The sequence below is a fragment of the Protomyctophum bolini genome, assembly GCF_963924005.1.
Source record: "Protomyctophum bolini genome assembly, chromosome: 9".
NCBI lineage: Eukaryota > Metazoa > Chordata > Actinopteri > Myctophiformes > Myctophidae > Protomyctophum > Protomyctophum bolini.
Window position 1 is genome coordinate 13713896 of NC_137870.1, and position 25715 is coordinate 13739610.

A 25715-nucleotide genomic window follows, 5' to 3' on the forward strand; every position below is an offset into this window, starting at 1 on the left:
AATTGTAAACTGATTTGTAAAGCGTCAATGCCATTGGTACTTCCGCCAAAATCCTGCAACTTCCGCCCAAAGAATGGATACCCTCAGCGTAGGTCTTGCCCAGCGTGACTATATCCATAATATATTATCAACCTTGTGGGGACTTTAACCAAATCGCTGGCAATTCATCCAGCTTCAGCCATACATTGTATATAAACAGACCATGTTTCTGTAAATGGCTATTTATTTATTTTATTTTGCTTATGCATAAAGCTTATGAATAATTATTAGCTGAATAATTATTTTCTCCAGGGTCCATCTTCAGCTTGATATCATCCTAACATCACCTAACCTAAGTTTTATAATGCAAACCATGGTGTGCTTTGTGAAGTGGTCAGCAGTAAATAATGTCAAGTATAATGAAGAAGAGTCATTTGTATATATTGGGCTAAATGTGCCAGACCACCAACGGTCCTTGAAGGTCTAACATGAGCAGCACAGTCTAAAAGAAGGTACGCTTCAGTGGTTTTCATCCCTACTGACTCATCTTTAAGCTTTGGAAAAATGTGAATCACACTGTTTTGGGGCTAAATTTAGCTAGAAAGGGCAGAGCACATCCACTGCAATATTGCATCACTTTGAAGCATGAGCAGCGTTCGTGTGTGCGTGCATGCGTGCGTGCGTGTCACATTAAAGCAGAGGCCGCCGCTGTTTTGTTTTTTAGGGTTGCAGCTACTGTTATTTTCTTTTATATTGACTACTTTTTTGATTACTCAAAAATCAAGTGTCCTTTTTATATAATATTCTTGGTGCATCAACAAATTGACATAGAATTTCAATTTGACTGAATTGATTAGTGTGTTTAACCACTTTTGTAGATTCTGTTTGGATTAGTTCTAATACTAGGTGAACCTAGCAACTGGAGGGGGATGCTGGTGCTGCATAATATGGACACCATTTCATAGTCTCATACCTCAATATTTATGCCAAATATTTGAATGGCATTACAATATAACAATGTTATAACACAGTTAGTTGTAGTAGTGTAGCAACCGTGAACTGTGAGAAACCTGCATATTATATAGGTATATTATTTCAAACATTTAATCTAAAGTTCAGTCTTGATGTTGTGCCTAGAGACTGAAGTGGTTTGGCCGAATCCCTGCACTCCCCTAAACTATTGACCTGTTTCCAACTTTCCATTGCAAGGTAGTGTACTGTCATAATAATGGCCATTGCGTTAAGTTGTGTTGTCGCTGTGATTTCCCTCCTTCAGACCGCGTCCTGCTCCAGAGAGGCACTGACATCCCATTCCTCCCAGAGTACCGCAGAGGGCGTGGCATCTCCATGGTCGCATCTTGTGTCTTTTGACCGTTTGCAATTGTGCCCACCACTTGTCCGAGGACGCCGACCCCAAGCGCTACCTGTACTCTACGTTGGACGGGCTCGATCGTGAAGGTGCCGGCTTCCAGGTGAAGGGAGAGGAGGGAGCTTCCTGTGGCTCCATCGGCCAAAATGCACCACATGGCCAGCGGCTACGGCGTGGGAGGGTGTGGCGCGGGGGCCGGAGGAGCTGAGCTGGGCTTGGCTTCGGACGGGAGCGACAGCAGCCACGAACACCCGGCCTCGTCGGGCTCTCCCCGCGACAACAGGAAGCGACCGTGCCCGACGATGCACGAGGACGTGGAGATGGGCGGCAGTGAGAGTGGGACGGAATCCCATGGCAACGAGTCCCAGGGTAACGAGTCCCACGGGAACGAGTCTGTGGGAAGCAGTTCCCATGGCAACGGCAAGGACTCCGCCCTCCTGGAGTCATCAGTGAGCAACAAGAGGTACACGTGTACATCCACCCCCAAGGCATTGTGGTTAATGAAGTGTAATTCCTGTCACTGCGGGAGAGATCTATCTGTAGGATGGAAGTGCAGTTCATTACATTTAGTGTGTGTGTGTGCGTGACGTGTGCGTGTGTGTTTGTAGTCATCGTGGTTCCTTCTGGGACTTTCTTGAAAATAGTAACACTATGAATACTACACAGTAAACGGGTCTGTTTTTGCCCTTTTAGAGTTAAATTAGCACTACATTTTTTTTGCTGGTGTACTAATAGTCTTAATTTTTTGTGTATTTATAATTAAATGTAGTTAATTTCCGTGTAGCACCCGTGGTCTTGTAAGTTTGAGTTTAATGTTTAGTCGGATGACGAGCAGATCATGTATGTGCTGTTTTCCCTGTTCTCAAGTAATCTTGATCATTCTTACCCGATTGTGTCTGGCTCAATGGCAGACACCTACTAATTAACTAATTAACTATGTTAATGAAGTTATTTATTTAAAGCAGACGGTCATGGCACCACATCGATGGACAATGAATTCATGAAAGTAATTAAAGTGCACCATGTGTGCATCCGGTGTGTGCTGTTGTATGTATTAATACCAGTGCTGTTGTCAACCCGCTGGGTGAATTCATTATTGTTCAGACAATACCACACCAGTGTGTTATGTAATTCTGACCTATAGTGCCACAGCAACAGATGGTCGGTCTTTACACCCACCACAATGACTCATATGCCAATGCTGTCTGGAAGTAATATGAGGCGATATCTATAGGTCAAATTCTGCTCTTTAAGTTCAGCACTTTATAATTGCCAGGAGAAAAATGCAAATTACAGTTGCTCTGCTCTGAGGATACTGCAGGTGACAACCTATGAATTTCTGATGTAGGAAAGTAATCAAAAATTGCGATATCGCAATTATGTAAGTATTTCCGATTTAATTAGTTTCCAATTATTTAACCAATCTACCGTAGTCAGCTGTTGCACCTTCTTGCTTCTTACCGTTACATAAGGCCTAGTAACCAGTACAGCCCATCCATCTTATATCAATACATCAAACCAAAAACCTAATTATAATCATACCTTTTGACAAGGTTATGGCACCAATCCTGTAATGAGCAACAAAGACATTATGAAAAGTATAGGCTAAGTCAACATACAGCATAATAATAATACAGACTATAAGATAGTAGTGCATTGCTGAGAGTAGTATAGTACCATGTAAATGTATCTGTATACCGGACAGTACTACAGTGGTTCCCAAAGTGGGGTCTGGCTACCCACATGGGTCCTTGAGGGAGTTCCAGGGGGTCCCCGGCTAAATGATAGTTTGTAACCAAATGGACCCTTATTGGTGTGTAACTCTGAGAGTTAAATTATCATTGACTTTACAATACAAATTGGGGTCTCAGAGATAGAAATGCCTAATTAGCCTAATTCAGGTCAAACCGGGGACCCTTGAAATGAAAATGGTTGAAAATCACTGCCTATTAGCATTACATACAATACATGGGCAAGTGTTGTGTCGTGATGCCAGTCCGCCCTGCCTGCAAAGGGCCAATGAGTGACGGAACGTACGTGGATGACGTGACAGAATGAGATCAAGATGTTTGCTCGGGCATCAGTGGGAAGTTGCCACCCACTTCAGGGGGTCAGAAGGAAGCCAACGCCCACTGCCTTCAGTTCATTGGCTGCAGCCCCAAATGATTATTTGCGATTAATTAATCGCACAACTTTGCCATACAAGCGTGTGTGGCTGTCATCCCCACCCTGGCTGCTTTTGTCCAAGCAACAGTGCTGTCTTCTTCTACTACAACAGTCAGTGAATTAACTTAAATTAAGGCACTGATTCCCAAATTGAGTTGCCAAATGTAGAAGATTGGGATTCATACCACATTATCAAGTATATCTCTCTTTTAATTGCCCTGTTTAGTTTTGAGATTTTTCTGTAGGCCATTCCATTTACCTGCCTGTTTTTGTCATTGCAGCTCAAACTCTCACAGCGCCTCGCCTCTAAGCAGCTCCAATGCCTTTAGTCTGGTGAGTTCCCAGGACAACCCTTCCAGCAGCGGCTGCAGGTTAGTAAACATCTTACAAGCACAGAGGAAAAAATACAGAGCTTGAGCTGTAATTGTATATTTATTTAGGTTTTTACGTTTTACTTTTAGGATAGTTTGATACTTGACAAATTCATTGGTTTACTTAAATGGTTTCTTAAGACATTCCTCCTTCCTTGATCTCCTTGACCCCCCCCCCCCCTTTACCTTTAAACCAATACAGACAATACAGCTGGTTCTCAGTAGAGCTGCTAACATGTGGCTAGTAATGCACCTCATTTTCAGGGTTGATTTCTAACGGCAATAAAAACACTTTCACATTGCATCGAATGTTGAGGACATACAGTACCAACTTAGTTTAGAATGTTGAGGACATACAGTACAGACATACAGTAGTAATGTTGAGGACATACAGTACCAACTTAGTTTCCCAGTTTGATAAAAGTGCATCTGTCTCGTGTGCTCTGCAGTAGTGAACAGTCAGCCAAAGCCAAGACCCGGAAAGAGCTCGCCAAGACCATCAAGGAGCTGAAGAAGCATCTGCCAACGGAAAAGCGTAACAAGGGAAAGCCAAGCACACTCAACACCCTCAAATATGCGCTGCGGTGTGTCAAACAGGTCAAAGGTAAGGCTTTCTTTTAATTTCATTTCAAATTCAGTTCACACAATTATTTGGGCCATGTCATTATTTTACATTATATATATTATTATTGTCAAAATATTTAGCAATATAGCAGCCAGAGCCTATGATTATTTGGGGGTCCTTGGGATGGAAGAGTTTGGGATCCTCTGCTATAAGAGATGTTAAAGGATCTATTTAACAAGACTTTCTGTCCATGTTTAATATGTGTGTGAGTCAGATGGCATTCACATTCACCTGGGTATTTCTTGACTTGACAGCCAATGAGGAGCACTACCAGATGTTGATGACCAATGACAGCCATCCGCCCGGCCTTGACGTGCCATCCTACACCATAGAGGAAATCAACCGCATCACCTCAGAATACACACTCAAAAGCACCGTAAGTACCTCACAGCTCCATGCCAGTGTGACCGTAGGGCTGACCCCAAATTAATCATATGAAGCCTAGCGAGCTTATTGTGGCCATGTCATAATAATAGGTAAACAGCTTGTGGATCTGCTGTTGGTGCCAAAGATATTTGGCGCTGAGGGGAAAAGAAAGAAAAAAAACCTTAAAAGGTCACTGTAAGTGCACAGATCAACACCTACTCCAGCAGGTGTTTCCTCTACAAAGCACACAAGCATATTAATGATTTCTGCACATAAAGGGACCCCATATCTTCTGCTTTGATGGGATCTTTTCCATGGATAACCATATACACAGGTCTTTTAACCATTTACCAATACATCTTTCCATGAAAGAAATATATAGCTATGTCTTTCTTTATATTTTACTCTTTTGGATAGCAGTCTTCTAGTAGAACAAAAAATGAACCTGGGCTCAACAGTTAATTATATTGACAAAATCATTGTGCTTACTTACACACTTAACCTGCACTGGTTTCTACTTGATGCCCTTTGATTGTTTCTAGTTATTAATAATTATAACAGTACATATCATTTATATAGCGCAAGTACTCAAAGTCGTTTGGCTTCCATCATAGAAAAATGTCGGCAGAGTTTATGGAATTTAATTGAAACAAAGCTACAGCTCATACATGGAGACCTAATGTTTACACTGTCGTTCATTAGGATATATTCGCCGTGGCTGTCTCTCTCATCACAGGGAAGATCATTTACATCTAATGTTTACACTGTCGTTCGTTAGGATATATTGGCCGTGGCTGTCTCTCTCTTCACGTTTGTCCTCTCTCATCATGTTCGTTAGGATATATTGGCCGTGGCTGTCTCTCTCATCACGGGGAAGATCATTTACATCTCGGACCAGGCGTCGTCCATCTTGAACTGCAAGCGCAAAGTGTTCGACAACGCCAAGTTTGTGGAATTCCTGGCGCCCCAGGATGTCAGCGTCTTCTATAGTTTCACCACTCCCTACTGCCTGCCCTCATGGAGCATGTGCGCTGGAGCAGGTAACCTATCCAGAGTGAAATGAATGCTTGAGAATGAAATTGTTGTGAGTTCTCACCTATCTAGGCCAACATGTGAGTAGATGTTGGATTTCAGTCAGTAGTACATCGCCCTTCAGCTGTGCAGAAGTGGCACATGGGAAGGCTACACTACACACACGGTCGCCCCCACACACACACACACACACACACTCACACTCACACTCACACTCACACTCACACACACACACACACACACACACACACTCACACACGGATATGGCTGACACAGATAGTGTTTTCACACATGTTCTATTTCGCAGTGCAGCTAACTTTGTGCGGCTGTAAGGCATGCAAGCCTATTTCGTATGTCAATTGTTAGACCTGTACATTTAGCTGCTTATAGACTATAACCCGCTTTGCAAAATGTACAGGCTATAGAGCGTTGCAGTCCCGCCCCCTTTCAGAACGACGAGGGCACCAGGAAATAATTCCCCATTCATTTTTCCCAAAGACGTTTCAAAAAGTATTTATTTAAAGCCTCGGACAAAGCCAACAGCCGAGTTGACAAATGTCACGATAAACAATTTTGATTGGATTGGTTGATAGGATTGGATAGGATTGGAAGAAGAAAGAAAGAAAATCAACAAAAAGAAAATGAATGGTGAAAATTGAAAAGGGCTTTTGGTTACATCTGCAAATGTGTCTATGCTCTACTGACCTACTTCAGGCCTGTGTAAAGTCATTTTGTGAATGGGAGCATTACACATACAGTAAATTGGTCACTCATTCATTGTCACTTCCCCTTACAGACAACATTTTTTGTAGCGCACTTCTTGTGCTGTACATCTTCTAAACCCGAATGTGTCTGTGTACCGTTATTACTCCCTTGACATTAGGCCTACCGCCTAACCTCACGGTTTACGATATTAACACTTTTGATGACTTTTTGATGAAAAATTTGTTTGGGGTGAATTTGAGTGTTTAAAACCATTAGAGACATTGTTTACTGGTATTCTTTCAAAGTATTACTGCTGAATTGCAGACTAGCAAAGAAAAGGATTCCAAGGCACAAATAATGATCCTGTATGTTCTTGCTTGTGTTCCCTTTCCCTGCTTATTTCTTTCTCCATCTCTGTCTGTCTCTCTCTCAGAATCCTCTCCCAATGAGTGCATGCAGGAGAAATCCTTCTTCTGTCGTATCAGGTGAGGATGGCCAGCTGATCATTTCCTGTTTCAATAACAAGCATGGGGTTCAGTGCTAGGGCTGGAGAGTCAGAGAGATGAGCATGAAAGGGTCGATGGTGGGAGGATTCTAGAGTCTATACTGAGTTGGCAGAAATCCTGTTGAAAGGGGGAAGAAAAGAAACAAGGCACACCAAAATCATAATAGAGAAAATTACTGTGATATAGAGACAACACAGATCATGACATTGTATTTATTTATCTTTGCCCTGGTCACACTCACCGTTCTGTGTATCAATGCTATCCTACAATCACAGACTCAAAATAAGCCAATCTATTTTAATACCTTGAACATTTAAAATGTACCTGCTAACATAATAACCTGTGACCACAAAATAATTACTATCTATGCTATTGACAAACGTCTCTTACCCATTATGATTATGTATACAGCTGTTTACGTGGTAGACAGTTGGACAGTTAAGAAAGCCAGAAAAATTTGATATTTATAATATTGCCGTCACATTAATCGTGTGTGTGTGTGTGTGTGTGTGTGTGTTATAGCGGGGGTAAGGAACATCAGGGGGACCTCCAGTACACCCCTTTCCGCATGACACCCTACCTGATGAAGGTGCAGGATCCCCAACTGTCCCAGGAACAGCTCTGCTGCCTCCTGCTGGCCGAACGAGTGCACTCCGGTTATGAAGGTGAGAAAATGGAACAATACACACAAACACAACACACAAATCACCGCGAGCCTCCGGTGTCCTCTGCGAGACATGTTAAGCTGAAGCAACTAGCATGGAAGCTAACGTTGGACATATGGATTAAGGAACCTTTCCCTCCAATATTGCACACAACCATGCTGTTATCCCCGCGTCCATCCGGTAGCTTTTAAATGTAAATGTCCCATCCATGGAGCAAAAGCGATATAAGCGGCTTCTTCATTCATTGATTTGTGTGGGCTTTGTTGTTGTCTGACTGACGGAGCTATAGAGTGGTGTGCTGCTGTGCAGGCGTGCAGCAGCCTATTCAGTACTTGTGAAACGCACAGTACTTGTGAAACTTTCCGCGGTTAAAACAAAGATGCGATTAAATGCGTTAATTTTCTTAACGCCATATTTTTCGTTCATGTGTTTGGCCCAATGCTGCTCGAAAGTGTGTGTGTGTGTGTGTGTGTGTTTGTGTGTGTGTGTGTGTGTGTGTGTGTGTGTGTGTGTGTGTGTGTGTGTGTGGCAAAACAAGTGTCTGTTGTGTGTGTAGTGGCAAAACACGTGTCGCCTGTGTGGCGTGTGTTGTGTGTGTGCAGCAGCAGCATTACGTGATGTGACAGATCATATGCAAGCGTTACATGCTTCCTGCACGTTTCTGATGTGACGGATGCAGGCGTTACATGCTTCCTGCACGTTTCTGATGTGACAGATGCAAGCGTTACATACTTCCTGCACGTTTCTGATGTGACGGATGCAGGCGTTACATGTTTCCTGCACGTTTCTATAGTAAGTGCGACTTGCTGTCGCAACAATTGAGAATGAAATTGTGATCAAAGCTCGGCTATCTAGACCAACATGTGAGTAAATGTTGGATCATTCAGCATTCACAGCAAACAAATTTAAAAACGTTTTCAACTTGAGAAGGCACATGTGTCTGGTCTATAATAGTTTAGAGCTATTCTCATGTGTTTAACAGTTTGTGTGCCCTTGTATTCATTCAAAATAGCGACGTGGGGTGCCCATCCGAAAAAGAAAAAAAAAGTTTTTAACTTTTTTGAATTTCTTTCAAAATGTTTTTCGTGTACAGAAGTCTTGGGCACACCATGGGATAATTCCCAGGACGTCTGGAGACGTCTTGGGCACAAATTGGGTTTATTAAGCCCAAAATGTGCCTTAAAGACATAACCACTTACGCACTATAAACAACATCGAATAGTGACAATAGTTGTTCTTCAATTTAATTTAATTATTTAGTACCATTTTGGAGGAACAAAACTGAAACTTTTATCCTATAATCACATGCCTGAAATATTGACACCAGGTTGAATTATTTTTTACTCAAAATCACAGTTATTTTCTGTGAGTGGTATGAATGGTGATGAAGTATAAAGCAGATTTAACGATGTCCCTCCCCTCTCTGCAGCTCCCAGAATCCCTGCTGACAAGCGCATCTTCACAACGACACACACCCCCAACTGTGTGTTCCAGGACGTGGATGAGAGGTGGGTGGGCCTCCACAAGCAACACAGTGTTTCACACCCATTTAATTAATTAAAGACTATCAGATTCTAGAAAATGATTCTAGAAAATGTCTAAATCATGACAGCTTTCTGAAAAAGCTATGTTTCTATATCACTGTTTCTCAAACCTTTTCATGTCAAGGACCCAAAAAATTATATGCAATTGCCTGCGGATCCCCATCTGAAAATATGTTGTTCCAGGGACCCCCCAGAAGCAAATATTTGAGTTAAAAACGTTCGCTGTGAAAGAATATATATTCGAAGATTTGCACACATTTTCACGTTTTTTCAAAAATATTTTTCCAACAGCTAAAGTTAAAAATAATGGTTAAAGTGGTTAAAAGCTATAAAGTGACACAGATGCGTCCTCAGCCCTCTAAATGGGTTAAATACCACACAATAAATACTACTACATTCCAGCTAGCACCTGTTCATTCAGGGAACTTTGGACTTGGGATATTTGAAAATGGCGTATTAAAGCTGCATAAAAACATCATGAATACAACCACTATCAGGATATTAGTATGTCTAATACTGTATAACGGAATAGTGCATGCATGTAAACTACCGGTAGGCAGAATAGCTGCCCACCGCTACAATAGGTAATGATGGGTTAAATGCAGAGGGCCAATTGTGTAAATGTACTTGACAATAAATGCATTTAATTAAACTTAACATGCTGCCTCTCCCTCAGGGCCGTTCCTCTGTTGGGCTACCTTCCCCAGGACCTGATCGGGACCCCTCTCCTACTCAAACTGCACCCAAGCGACAGGCCCATCATGCTGGCCGTACATCGAAAGAGTAAGGAAAATACATGTACAAGTGCTTAAGGGTATCAAGCTGAACATGTTTGGGAACGCCTGATCTAGTGTAGTGGTGATAATAGTACATGCATTTAAAAAAATATAAAGTTAGAACGGCTGTCTGGGAACCGCAAGGTCCCCGGTTTGATCCCTGGCTTTGTGTCAAAGTATCCTTGAGGAAGACCCTGCTGCCCAGATAGCAGATTGGCACTTTGTATAACCCTAACGCAGAGTATTTATGTGTTTACCATTTGTGCCACTCACTGTACCAACAGTTGTGCAGTACGCAGGCCAGCCGTTTGACCACTCGTCCATCCGTTTCCGTGCGAAGAACGGAGAGTATGTCACCATAGACACCAGCTGGTCCAGCTTCGTCAACCCCTGGAGCCGCAAGGTCTCCTTCGTCATCGGCAGGCACAAAGTCCGCATGTGAGTAGACGCATACACATACACATACGCATATGCATACACACACACACACACACACACACACACACACACACCCCGACTCAATAAATCACATATAGAGGTCCTCTTCCGGAACTTAACTTGCGTGTTTGCGCGTGTGTTCCAGGGGGCCTGTGAATGAAGCTGTGTTTGCAGCCCCGGCTTTCCACGGAGGAAAGCTCATGGATTCAGACATCCAGGAAATCAGTGAGCAGATTCACAGACTTCTACTGCAGGTTTGGACCACAACACACACACACACACACACACACACACACACACACACACAATTCAATTCAAAGGAGCTTTATTGGCATGAGAAAACACATGTTTACATTGCCAAAGCAAGTGTCAAAATATAGTAAAAACTGTCGTATTGCATCATTATATACTGTACATTTCATACAGGGTATTCAACTTTTTCGAAACAAATGGCAGCATTTGTTTTGCAGTCACTTTGGGACAAATAGCAGCATTGTTTCTCAAGACTATTTAAAATGTATGCAAAAATAAGATGTGTTTAAAGGTAGGCCGCTCTGTTTACATGTGCAGTAGGTCTAGCGGTCTACTTGGTACTTGGTACAGATAATAGTCCTTAGGGTGGTTGTATTCCACGGGCTAACCTTCTTTTGTCGCAACAGTTCACAAATCTTGCCGCTGTTTTTGTCGTTGGTCATAGTTTCAAACTCACTTTGGATGTGTATAATCTGTGGGAAGTATGTTTCTCTGATGTCTTGGTATAGTAGTGGGCAGGTGGTTAGAAAGTGTAGCTCTGTTTCCACCACATTTTGTGTGCAGTGGGTGCATATAGTCTGTCTTCTCTCGAGAGCAGGGTCTGTCTGCGTCTCTATTGCAAGGCTGTGTTCACTGAGTCTGTACCTACACTGTAAGTCAAGGCTTTCCTACACACAGAGAGTCGTCTTCTAGACTATACAGTAATCCCTATTGTTGCAGCAGTGGTTGCTATAACAACCCGTTCCCTCCATCCCCAGCCCGTCCATAACATGGGCTCCAGTGGCTACGGCAGCAACGGTTCCCACGAGCAGCTGATCAGTGCGGCATCGTCCAGCGAGAGCATCGCGGACGTGGAAATGGAGGAGACGGAGGACAAGGTCAAGGTCAAGCCTCCCCGGAGCTTCCAGGAGATCTGCAAGGGCGTCCACATGCTGAAACACCAGCAGGACCCCCAGGTCTACCTGGCCTCCGCATCTCCCTTGATCCCCAAACTGGAGCTGAGGAAGAGCTCTGGTGGTGAGTACACATGGATTAATGTTCTCAGTCGCCATGACTGATTTCAGTCATTTGGATTCCATAGAAGCATCGAAAATAGCAGATCTACAAGCTCAGCTCACAACACGGAGCAGTGTGACGTGAGCTTGTATATTTCCTATTTTCAGTCATTAGTTATTTTAAAAGAGTATTTGAAGTGATCAAACAATGGAAGCAATGGAATACAAGTTTAGAAGCAGTTTAGCAGCATCTTCCAGAAACATGAATGGTCTCAGAAATGTCATGATTTCTTCAGCTGGTTCGCCTAAAAAACATTACATTTTCTTGATATATCTTGATATTTTATTTTGCATTGTTCCATGAGTACAGATGAACACACATGCACACTATTCCATTGACAACAAACGATTGGCAAACATTCATCACACCTTCACGTCAGTGTTCTGGATATAATGGGTGAACATTTGACAAAAATAGCAGATCTAAAAGCTCACAATGCCATTTTCCCCATCTTTGATCTGAATTTTTTTGCGACGACATATAGTATAGTATAGGGTTGAACTTAATTAGTGTAATCATCTGTAGGAGTACATGTTGACACTCGCAAGTTGAACACCGAATTTGACTGTGTATTCAAACTTGGATAGCTATTAACAATGTGTGTTGACTTGGATAACTATTAAAATGTTTGTTCAATTTGATAGCTATTAATAAATTAACAAAGAAACAATTAGGCTGGAATAAGTGAGCTACAATCATTTTTGTCTTTTCTCCAGCAGCAGTCCAGAAGAGCCCTGTGGTGTGTCTGAAGCATTCTGAGCCCCCTCTTCTGGCCAAGGATAGTACTACAGCCAGCATGGCAGACCTAACCTGCAAAGACCAGACTGTCTACTCCTACCAGCAGATCAACTGCCTCGACAGTGTCATCAGGTGTGTGTGCATGTCTGTGTGTCTGTGTGCGTGCGTGCTATGTACAGTTGCACGCATTTGTTCAGTTCCCTCTGTAATGCCTCTCTCTCACCCACACACATTTGTGTTTGTGCTTGAAATGTACTGAAATTCTGCAAACTGTTAATAAATATTGCAGTATGTGCGCTCACACTCTGGGGTTTGCCTGTCTCTCATCAGGTACCTGGAGAGTTACAATGTCCCCATCACGGTGAAGAGGAAGTGTTCAACTTCTGACACTGACATGCAGGAATCTCAAGGTACACACACACCCACACACACACACACACACACACACACACACACACACACAGAAGTGCGCTGTAGAGAACACTTGAGATGCAAAGACTGATTCATACTAAGTTGTGTGCAGACGTTGTGACCTTGTAGATTGCTTGTTTTCAGTGCAAAACGGCACACAACTAAGTATAAATCAGGCATTATTGATGCATGAGGAATTAGTTTGTCTTTCTGTGGGCCCGTGCCAACACAACATCCTCTCTTGTCCACCCCCTTACAGATCCTTTAACGTTGGACAGCCAAAATGGACTGTCCGACATGAAAGCTCCCTCCGGGGCTGTGGCCGTGGTGGGAAGTCCCCTCACACCTCTCCCTCTGCTCAGCAAGGCAGAGAGTGTGGTGTCCATCACGTCCCAGTGCAGCTACCGTAGCACCATAGTCCACGTGGACGACAAGAAACCGTTGCCCGAATCTGGTGAGCTCCCTGTGTCCATTCTGGCATCCACATGCTAAATGCATGTGGATGGCACGTCAAAGATACAATCTGTATGTTTCATGTCCGTTGTTCTATTTCGTCCCTGCTGACCGCCAGAGGCGGTGCTTTAAGCATGAATATGTCCTTCGCGCATGCGTCGTCGAGTGTTGTATACAAACAAAGTCAATTTTGACCCCGTGATGACCCGAAGTAGTCTATATCTTCCGGCAGTCTGCAGGGGATCAGTCTCTAATTTTTCTCGCGCGTCGTGGTGAGAAATTTGCACTGGGCTGCGAGGTATTGCTATGCAATACAATATGCAGCTACGGTGCCTGTACCTGGTCGCCGGTAGTTCTGTGACGGCGTGACTGCCTGTCGGAGTAGCGTTTGTTCGCCCTCCAGGAACTGCGACTATGGTTTTCTATCTCCTCGATGAATGGAGTTTATTTCGCGGATTCACGTGGACGCAGGAGCGTCCAATCTCTCTCGCCGGTAAGGAAGGCTAACCCCCCTCGGACAAAAGGTACGTTATCGTTTAAAGTGGTGCTATCCCCGCTAAACAGACGTCCAAATGATATGATATATATTTTTATCATGGCATAAACTCTTGTGAGTAGAGGCTGCGTTCGCGCCGCCTCCCTGCTCTGCATAAAAGTTTTTTTCGACTGTGAACGCTAACAGACGTTCAAATTATATGATTATTGTATCATGGCATAAACTCTTGTGAGTAGAGGCTGCGTTCGCGCCGCCTCCCTGCTCTGCATAAAAGTTTTTTTCGACTGTGAACGCTAACAGACGTTCAAATTATATGATTATTGTATCATGGCATAAACTCTTGTGAGGAGAGGCTGCGTTCGCGCCGCCTCCCTGCTCTGCATGTTTTGTTCAACTATGAACGCTAGCGCTTATTATACGCGACTATAAGACTTGCCGAAGGATAAGAACACTGTCATAATATTACCTTCGTTTGATAAACACGCTACTGTCAAGCTTTGGTTAGCCCCTGCTGATGGCAAGCATTGTCGCTACATACTCTCAGCACTGCAGTCGACATATAACTTATGACTTAAGTTAGTTAAGGCTAACCGGCATCTTCTGTTTGACAAGCCCCGCTGGCCAAAGCCATATACCAATATTGGCAGCATTCAAGCTTAACCGCTTTTGCGAATAGCTTGTATTCTTGTTGTTATTATTAGCCCGGTACAGGAGCAGCTACCTGCGTCCTCCCAGGGTATTGATGTTGCTACCAGTATAGTCTGTAGCTAAATAGCTATTGGTGTACATAGCCTGTCTGGTTGTTAACCCAGCTGGCCCCCAGCAGTGGGCCTAGCTGAAGCTGCTACCAGTATGTATTATTATACAGTATGATTTTATATTATTTTATTTTAATGTGAAGCACTTTGAGTTACATTTATGTATGAAAATGTGCTATATAAATAAAGTTTATTATTATTATGTCTGGAGCTCAAAGCTCCATTAACAGTTTTTGCGTATACAGTGGGTGCAACTTGGTTTGTCCACCTGTAGGTCCCATTAACCCAGCTGGTCCCCAGCACAGGGTATCTGGCACTGCTGCCAGCGTAGCTCACAGCAGCTACCAGTAGTTTAAAGTTAAAGCTGTTTATGAACAGGCTATAGCTTGTCTTGTTTTTAGTAGCCCAGCTGGTCTCCAGCATAGATCTCTAACTGGCGCTGCTACCTGTAGTTGTAGCCCAAGCGCTTATTATACTATCTAAGATTAAAAAAAAAAAAAGCTATCTGTGTATAGCTTGCTTTACTGTTTGTTGGCCCAGCTGGTACAGGGCAGGCAGCGTATGCGCTCCGCTCCTCCAGCATACGGCCAGCTTGATGTTACTTACTACTAATGTTTGTTAGCTCAAGCATTTATTAACAGCTATCGGTGTATAGCTTGTTCTGTTCTTAGCTGCAGCTGATACAGGCAGCGTACGCGCTCCCTTCCTTCGGCAGGTGGCCCCTATTGGTGGAGCTATCGGTTGTAGCCTTTTCTCCAAAACTAGCTTGTGTCGGTTTATTTAACCAAACTTCTGGCTGGGGTAGGCAGCGTTAGTGCTCCCTCCTCCCAGCATGAATGCGTAGCAGTGCACACTTGACTAGTGTATTGGAAGTGTCTTTTGTTTCGCTCTGGACTAGCAAACATAAATTACAATAGTCTGGTTGCCCTTTCAGGGCAACCACACTAATAATAATGCACTTGGAGTTTGGATAAATGTCATAGTGCTGGGATAAGCGTTCGCATAGGAAACACTACAGCTGCTACATAGCAGCGTCCAAACCTTGACTGGAGGCTACTTTATTATCATAATTTATAAGTAAGCCTCCGCCGGGGGTACAGGTAGCGTACGAGCTCCCCTCCCCCACCGCGACCATGCAGGTCGCACAGTCTATCTAACAGCAACATCTGTGCGCTGTTTCTATGATGCACTTTACATCTGGTTGAATCTCAAAGTGCCACAATGAGCATTTGCATAAAACGTAAATGCATGCTGCGGCAGGTATAGCAGCATTCAGTTTTTCGATTAAGTCATTAGATGCCGATCTAAGTTAAAGCCTCTGCTGGTACAGGCAGCGTCCGCGCTCCCTTCCTACAGCATACGGCCCCACCCCTAGCAACCAGTAGCGTCCGCGCCCTGGGCTAGTTGGGACTGGTGTGCACCGGCCGGCCCAAAGGAACCGGTGCCACCACAACGGAAAGTTCCCACTTTTGTACCTCGAAAGCCTCTGCTGGTACAGGCAGCGTACGCGCCTCCTCCCCCCAGCATACGGCCAACACCTAGCAACCAGCAGCGTCCGCGCCCTGGGCTAGTTGGGACTTGTGCGCACCGGCCGGTCCAGAGTAACCGGTGCCACCACAATGGAGAGCTCCCACTTTTGTACCTCGTATGAAGCTCTCCTTCAGCCGTGAGCCAACCTTGGTCCTGCCCCGTGTGCCAGGAGGAAAAGGTCTGACCGCTGGCTACAGCAGATCCGAGAGGGCTCAGCTATCTGCGGAGTTGGCCCACATGAGGTCCATGCTCACTTCGGATGACACCTAGGCACCTCGGAGGGTGCCGAAGCGCCTCCCTCTCTGATGCCACAGCTGACTCGAGGTTGATGTGCTCTCCCCGACAGCTTAAGCTATGCACTTCCATGACTATGAGGAAGATGCAGAAGGCAGTGCCTCCCAGGCATCAGAGCCAGCCTCCCACTTCTCAGCTCATGCGCATAGCCGTGGAACATACTAAAGCAGGCAGTCGGCTCCTCCAAGCGCCTACTGCAGACGCGGCTTTGCCGTCTTCGCCGTCCCCCACGCCTGTACCTGAGTCAGCTACAGGCCTGCCGGGCGGACGATCAGGGCTTTCTCCCATCTCTATACCGATGGCGAAATCCTGGCAGCCCTGCCCTGATTGAAAAAAGTGTCCTGAGACAACCCGTTACGACTTGACACTTTAATAGATTGGAACGCACAAGGCGATAAGGGCTGGCCTGGGTTACATGCCAGCCACCAAGCCTGTCACTGCATCCCTCATTGTGTTCTCCAACGAGGCCCGGCGGCGGAACGCTAGGTGACCTCGACCCCAGTACAGGAGCACAGGCAACCTGCTCACTGGGGCCTCCTTTTCACACCTAATAGTGGCAACGTTAATACTGGCTCAGCCACCTTGGGTGTATCACTGGAGGCATTGGCGTCATGTCCTCAGAGCACGGACGGCTGATGCCCATCGTATCTCTAGCCCGTCGCCAAGCCGGGTTTCCACAGTCAAGCTTGACTGATGAGACTAGGCCAACTCTCCGTAGTCTCCCTGAGGAGCCAGGAGCACTAGGTGGTTCAGCCGGGGCGAGAAGCGCCGGAGCGAACCATCCAGGTGGGGAAGACCAGGCTGCAGCTTGTAGGCCTACGACACATCACGCCTCCCAAAGGGCCGAGCTCCAACATTGATGAAATCATCTTGACTGCCCTCGGAGCTCACGTATCACCGCCGGCCCACACTAGAGGCCAGCGTGTTCCCTGGCGTCCCACGCAGGGACCTGACTGTGACTTTCCGGGCTGTGCAGCGCCTTCTGACGCCAGCCCCCCATATCCGGCGGGTCAAAATGGCCATTATCAGCAACATGACGAGAGCCCTACTATCAGACCAGGAGTGATGTGTCCTCCTGCCCAAGGGCGCAACAGAGGCTGTATATCCTCAGTCACACTAAGGGAAGTCCGATCTACATACTTCCTTGTGACGCAAGACAGACGGGTGTCGACATGTCTTGAAGCTGATGGGACCCAACAGGTTTATGAAGTTCGTGCCAGTCTACTGGGCCGAACACGGCAATGTGCTGGAGCGGCAAGTGGTGTGCTCCGCTCTACAGCACTTCCTGCCGTATTTTTATTTAACCTTTATTTAACCAGTAAAAAAAATCACATTGAGACTTGTGTGCACTTCCTGCCGTACAGGAGAGGCGAGCACATTCTCATACGTTCGGGCAACACCTCGATCGTGTATCACGTAAGTCATCGGGCAGGGCCACGTTTGCTTGGCTGCTGTAGGTGTCTATGGACCCCCTCCTGACTTGGGCAGCCTCCCCGCCCGATCAGCCTATAGGCAAGTTGTCTGAGTGGAGAGCGGGACTACATGGTAGGCTCTCCCTCCCATCGAAAGCTTCCATGAGGGGAGCGGTACCCCATCCAGTGGTGGTGAACACTAATCAGAGGCTACCCCGGCAGAGCGGAGGTGGACCTCCTCACCCTGGACCTCACTAACCTCCCTGGTTCTCCCTAACGGAGACACCCAGCCCACCGGGCCAGGACGCAAGGGTCCGACGGTTTCATAGAACCTGAACGCCACAAATGGCTGTCAGCCTGCTGGACTTCTTAGGCTTCCTGCCACATAGCCAGTATGAACGGAACGACCTACATCGTTCCTGACACACATGGCCCTAAGCAGACCACCGCCCACAGGGCACTATCCTTTTAAATGCGCACTGCCAGAGGCACTGCATATGCCTTGCCACTGCCTCTCTGATACGACCAGCGCCTCAGAGTTATTTAGGAGGGTCACACCATACTGCTGGTTGCCCCCCCCCAGCCAAGAAGTACTTGGTCTCCAGACCCAGTCGGAGGACGCCATGGCGTCTCCCCGACAGAGGTCTCCCCAACTGGGAGGCGGTCGGATACGGCATTCAAATGCTCAACGCCCCCAACTGTGCGTTTGGCCACTGGCGGCCCTGAACCGCTGTGTGGAACCAGCCAGGCATGCCACCCTGAATTCAAGGGTGACATCCATGACATCCATCAGGCTACTGTACGATAACCGATGGAACCTATTTCCAACTGAGGCCAGAGCAAAGACCTAGTGCGCTGCTCTGCCTACCTGTCTGGAGTTCCGCAGTCCCTCCTAGACAAGGGCCGATCTCCTACTCTAAAAGCATAAGTAGGGGCAATATCATGTTGATATGCTAGAATCAATATTGCTGTAACGAAGCGTGTCCGTGAGCGGCACGTCCCGTCTGTTAGTGACTTGCGTTCGAAGCAAAGCTCAGACGGCCTGAGTGTCTCTGTGGCCGAACAGTGTTCCTCCTGAGGGTGCTGTCACATACACACCTCAACCAGCCTATACGGCTAGCATAGTTTTACCCTCCACCAGGAGAGTGGATGGACGAGCGGGACCTATTGCGCCCAGTGTGGGCCCTGAGAGCCGCTTGTTAGACCTGCCGAATGCTTTCGGCGGTCAGAATGGCTGTTCCGTTGTGACGATGGCCCTTTCAAAGGTAGCGCTCTCTCCAGACAGCGCCCGCCCCACACTATTGTGGATGCCATCAACCACGTTTATGGGGCGAGTGATCGTACCTTACCATTTGGCGTGAGGTGCCACTCTTAACGGGAGCGTCCCCACATCATGGGCTGCCCCGAGGGAAGTACCCCTGGAATGTATCTGTGCCGCTGCCTCATGGGCATCACAGCGAGTTGTCTGTTCCTCTGGGTGAGTGTTGCCACTCCCCACCCGCTGGACGTGGTCCTCTTACGAGACTCCTCCAAGCCTACTCCTTATGGTTTGTGATCAGGATCCCTCGTGACTTGGCTGGCATAAGTCATTCATGCTTAAAGCACCGCCTCTGGCGGTCAGCAGGGACGAAATAGAACGATAGTTACGTATGTAACTACGGTTCTATGAGTCCCGAATGACCGCCAGAGGCACTCTGTCACTCAGAATCCTCGAGTTCGCGCGAGAAAATTCTGTAGAGACTGATCCCCTGCAGACTGCCGGAAGATATAGACTACTTCGGGTCATCACGGGGTCAAAATTGACTTTGTTTGTATACAACACTCGACGACGCATGCGCGAAGGACATATTCATGCTTAAAGCACCGCCTCTGGCGGTCATTCGGGACTCATAGAACCGTAGTTACATACGTAACTATCGTTTTATCCTCCCCTGATGGAGAGAGGCAATTGCAAGGATGTTCCAAACTACCATAAACATGGCGCCACAAAGATGAATTGGACACCATAAAGATGGCGTCCAATTCAACGTGCCTTCTGGTTCAAATAACTATTGACATCTTTCAAACAGTAGGTGTCCTACAGACACCAGGGTCTAAATGTATTAATGTAAGAGCAGGTAGACCACCTCCAACCACTGCAGATGTGCTATTTATATTGTATTACCATACTCTATACATACAGCTTGGTAAAAGTCACGTTTCATTGATTCAAATAAGTCCTGGATTGTAGCTTTAACACTTTAGCACTCGAGAGTGTCATGCATGCCCGTTTGTCTCAGTGATTTGACTGGAAAACGGTTGGTATCCGGAGAACTCGCCAGTTTACCAACTCGCCGCGATTTAGTGCATTTTAGTTTTACTTCACCTTAATTTAAATTGAATTGAGAGAGAGAGAGAGAGAGAGAGGAGAGTTAACACTAGAGAAAGTAGGAATGCTAAAAGTTTAAACACCAAAGTACCGAAACAATGTAATTCATTAGTAAACAATTCCTGAAATGGTAGGCCTACTTATCATTGGTATTCACAATTGCACAAAATAAATGTATGACTTTGGAAATGAACTATAACATCTGTGAGTTTGACATACTACACTGATGAAGACAGCATGTTAGTGTTAGCATAACGATGAAGACATTGATGAAGAATTTTTGCCATGGCGACTTGGTAAACTGGCCAGTTCTCCGGTATCCAAACGGTTGACGTACGACGAGTAAACCTAAAAGCATAACCGATTCTGTTAAAGGGCCACTTCACCCCTTTTGCAACCAGATCTTATTATTAATAAGAACCCACGGCACACTGCCAGACTCTGACTACCGGCCAAGGTGCCTGGACCGCTGAGCCACGGCCCAGGCCCAGATCTTATTTTAATGATGTTTAGGACGCAAGAAACACTTTCCTGGGGGTTTTCTGTGTGTGTATTTGTGTAATATGTGTTTTATTTCAAAGTGTCTGTGATGTCATGGGCACTGGTCTCACTGCTGGATTACTAAGTGGCCCTTTGAGAGTTAGCCCTCCTGCTGTTGTTGTTGTGACTGGCTATTTCTCTCCAACTAATTTGTGTGCGACTGCAATCCCATAACAGAGATCATTGAGGATGTGGCTGAGAGTCCCCCAGTGGTGGTGTCCTCCTCGCCCAGCCAGGAGAAGGAGGCTTACAAAAGGCTGGACATGACCAAGCAGGTGCTGGCTGCGCACACCCAGAAAGAGGAGCAGGCCTTCCTCCACAGCTGTCGAGATCTCCGCAGTGCCAGGACCTTTCAGAAGGACTGCTCCACCTACCTCCACAAGCACAGAGAGTTGACCCGTTTTCAAGGTACAGCACAGGGCCTCTCACAATGAACATAACATTAATATTACCTCAGTTAACAAAATTATTGTTAATCTTTTAAGATTAACAGTTACCTGAACCAGGGTTAGGTACAGGCTTTAGTTCCGACATACTATTGGTCCGAGTGTCATTAGACCGACAACCTACCTCAAACCCTAACCCTAAACGCAAGCACGGGAGCAGCGCATGTTCGACCGCATGTCCGACTATGTTGTTCCTGCATGTCGGATCTTTGGTGTGTCTGATCTGCGTGTGCATCCCCCAGGGTTTCCGCTAGGCATTTGCCTGGTAGGCCAAAATACGTGACCAACAACATCTTATTAAATTTAATACACGTCACGTGTGTGCTTATGTGAGTGTGCACCACCCACCCATTGCTACAGCAAGTAGCGCAACACACTTTTTTTCCCAACCACAGATGCGCTGCACTCTAGCACTGTTCCTTCGGCTGTCAAAAAGCATAATTTATCTACTCCATCATGCAGGGGTGTTGCTTGCTTGCCAAAAAGAACATAAAGTATTTTGATTGGACGCATGATATATTATCTACATAGGCTACATGATACCAGCATATAGTTAGTCACTTGCCTATAATCTTTCAAAACTCTCTCCAAAGCTCTCTCCATGTCACCGTGTCACTGTGCTTGTAGGTAAATTATATCCATGTTCCTTCCTGAACCAACATGCTATATAATCTCCCTTTAGAATCGCCTGGTGTCCAAGGGAGCTCTAAACCAGGTGCCTACAGGTCTGAGCCCGCCGCCAAGAAGGGAAGCCGCAACAGAAAGTCCAAGAAACCTCGACTGAAGCAGCCCGATTCATCAGACAGCGAACCATCAGACAGTGACCGCAAACCTCGCCTACCACTCCAGGGTCTCAACCAAACCTCCTGGTCCCCGTCGGAGGCCTCCCAATCAGCTTTCAGTGTTTCCTACCGAGCCATGGTGCCAGCAGCCTACCAGCTCCCTGTTTACCCCACGCCCCCAGCACTGGCCCCATGCCCAGACCCCTCCCTTTCCACTGGATATGGGGAAGGACAGAACAGCCATGCTGCCACTCCATATCCCACCCCTATGGTTACTCCAGTGGTGGCGTTGGTTCTGCCCAACTATCTGTTTCCCGCAATAGGCCAGCTTGGTCAAATGGATCAGATGGGGACGGCTCCTAGTCCAGCTTTCTTCCCTGATCAGACACAAACCCAAACTGCCTACACTACCCAGCAGCCCTTCCATACCCCACAACCTGCATACACAATTCAAACACAAGCCTCCTTCAATAGCCAACAACCATTCCCTGCCCAGTCTGCCTACACTACCCCGCAGCCTTTCCAAGCCCCTCAGTCAGCCTACACTATCCTGCAGCCTTTCGAAGCCCCTCAGGCGGCATACACTACCCAGCAGCCCCTTCAAGCGCCTCAGGCAGCCTACACTACCCAGCAGCCCCTTCAAGCGCCTCAGGCAGCCTACACTACCCTGCAGCCTTTCGAAGCCCCTCAGGCAGCCTACACTACCCTGCAGCCTTTCGAAGCCCCTCAGGCAGCCTACACTACCCCGCAGCCCCTTCAAGCCCCTCAGGCAGCCTACACTACCCTGCAGCCTTTCGAAGCCCCTCAGACGGCCTACACTACCCAGCAGCCGTTCGCAGCCCTGCCGTCTTTGCCGGTCCAGGCTCCGTTTGTGAGCCAAGCCTCTTACCCAGACCAGCCCTGCTCCTACGGCCTGACCCTTGAGCCCTCTAAATCTCTTGCAACGGAGCCCAGAGAGGGGGCCGCATCTCGCTCCTCCACCCCGGCGTCGGCGGGCCATGAGGTGCCCTCGTGGCCGTCTCTGTTTGAGTCACGGTGCAGCACTCCTCTGCAGCTCAACCTTCTGAGCATGGAGGAGAAGCAGCGCTCCGCAGAGAGACAGAACAACACAGGGCCATCAGCTGGAGCTGAGGACAGCTGCACAGCAGGAGCATCAGGACAGCAGGGAGGAGCTGTGGTCGTCAAAACTGACATCCCTCAGGTGAGAGGCATGGAGAACGTGGGAGGAAGGAGAGGTGTCTTAGAACTGTCAAATGAGGTTGTTAGCAGATTGTTTATCAATAACCATTAAATACTCTTTGAGCCTACAGTCCCGGGCTTTGAGACACTTAAAGCTAGCCAGACTGTAGCTACAGTCAGTCTATTTCCGGTGTGGTGCTGGTCTTTTGTAATGCTTTTTGTTGCATTCAAACACCTGCTGCCATGGATTTGTGATGTTCGGCTCCTCATTTTGCAGATGACTTCTCCAGTGCACGGGGCCCACAGTGACAGCAACTCTTCACTCAATGACCTGGAAGTCCTTCTGCAGGAGGACACTGGCTCGGCCACCTCAGGCTCCAACGACCCCAAGACCAAAGCCATGGGCCGAACAAGGGGCCAGTCCCATTCCCAGAGCCAGGTGTCCGGTCAAGGGGAGGTTGAACACTTTGTCAAGTGTGTCCCCCAGGAGCCTCTGTGGCTGCTAATGGCCAACGCGGACGACAAAGTCATGATGACCTACGAGATGCCATCCAGGTGAGTGATGAGCTTAATTGATTCATCATCCTCCCATTGCACGATGGCATGCATTGCTCGCTGAAAAGAACAGATTTTCAACCTACTGACGCCCCGCGGTGCTTGACAATGTGTTATTGTCTGCACGCAATGTGTGAGGGAGCATAAAGAGTTAGAGTTCTGGATGTGTAGTGATTCAACAGCTAATAATTGTATTAATAGCTGGCAGGGAAAGTGTTTAATTATATGTCGATTGTGTTCTTGCTTGGATCAATGGAACTAACATAATATATATCAGTATCTTAGTCAGTATCACACAGTATCAGTGCACATAGAATCAAAGAAACTCAATTGCAGTTGACTTTTTACTAGTTTTATTTTTTTTGTATAAGCCGTGCTGATATTTTCACTCTGTGACGTGATAATAAATCCTGATGTTGTGTTCCTACCTGACCTACAGAGACATACAGAGGGTTCTGCGAGAGGACAAGGAGAGGCTGAGACAGATGCAGAAGAGCCAGCCACGCTTCTCTTCCGACCAGCGCAGAGAGCTGCTGGCCGAACACCCCTGGGTGAGGAGGGGAGGCCTGCCTTCTGCTATCAACGTCAAGGTCAGCATCACATGAACACACACACACATTTGACACTGTCATAACTGCAGAGTATAAAGTAATTCATTGTGTGTACAGTTTTGATAATTACGTTGCCGGTGAATAAATGAATTTTCCTACTGGGGTCCATTTGGTCATTTGTACTCTGTCAGAGTTAAATAAACCCTGAGGATTTAACAGTACCCTAGTACCTCTACCTTCACATTCAGTAGATCCTGTGATCTTTTGTGGCCAGATGTAATTTCCTGGGGACTATAGTAAATATTAATAAAGAAATCTCAGTGAAATTTTGTAAAAAAGGATTTATTTAGCCCCATGTTTGAATGCCCCCCACAAAAGAAAGCAGCAATTGAAAAAAAGATTACACTCACCTTTTACTTTGTCTAATAACAACCTAAAACCTGAACCTTGGTTGAAAGTTGTCCTTTAAGTTGAAGGGTAAACTTAAACATTATTTCCGTCCATTTTCCACAGCATACATTTCGTCTTTTTTCTTTTTTTTACATTTTGTAAAATTTTACTAGAGGTGCTCCGATTAATCGGCCACCGACTATTGATCAGACGATTTTCACTACAAATTACTCGATCGGTGATCGACAATTTACCCGATCTGGAGAAATCGCTCTTTTATACCATTCAAGTGGTATAAAAGTCAATCAGATGCAGAGTATAATATCATTTTGCAGCTTTGTGACAGGCCTAAACATCCTCCCCTTCCTCCCCACACACACAAGAACAGTTTAGAAATATTCAAATTTCCCCATACGCACAAGGGGCTACATCTTGCGCCACCCCTTAACCCTTATCCCTAAACTTATTTGCCATGTTTTACTATTTTAAAAACCTTTTAAAATAGTTAAAATAGCTGATCTACAAGCTCATGTAGATGTTGAACTACCGGTATTTTAAAATTATTTTCAAAATAGTAATAAATGGCAAATAAGTTTAGGGATAAGGGATCAGGGTGGCGCAAGATGGAGCCCAAGATTGCTATCGGTATCGGCCGATCATGAGTAAAACTATCAGGGATCGGGATCGGTCCCTAAAAAACTGATCGGAGCATCTCTACAATTTAGTACTGTTTAGGAGTCCACTCAACCTTTATCCATTCTAGACAGTCTATCAATGAGAGTGCTTGTTTTTTATGATTCCACCAGGAGTGTGTGTACTGTGAGGAGGCAGCATCAAAGCCCGTACAGGAGGATCTGCCAGACATGGACTTGGGGGACATGGGAGGAGAGTCAAGTCAGGAGGGGCAGTGCCCACTGGGCCAGACAGAGGAGTCCCCACTCGAGACTGACTATGGCTCATAG

At 46.2% G+C, this 25715-nt stretch overlaps 1 protein-coding gene across 1 annotated transcript; it reads left to right on the forward strand.

Moving 5' to 3' along the window:
* Nucleotides 1-1494: 1494 nt before the first annotated feature.
* LOC308321743 (period circadian protein homolog 2-like) lies at nt 1495-25715 on the forward strand (the record flags this gene model as incomplete). Its single annotated transcript, XM_080772830.1, has 20 exons — nt 1495-1811; nt 3796-3885; nt 4335-4489; nt 4765-4886; nt 5715-5916; nt 7047-7098; nt 7642-7784; nt 9214-9292; nt 10005-10111; nt 10389-10542; nt 10688-10796; nt 11553-11811; nt 12567-12720; nt 12919-12998; nt 13259-13453; nt 21028-21258; nt 21979-23279; nt 23535-23812; nt 24252-24402; nt 25560-25715. 20 exons carry the CDS (start codon nt 1495-1497, stop codon nt 25713-25715), a joined length of 4335 nt encoding a protein of 1444 aa, XP_080628956.1.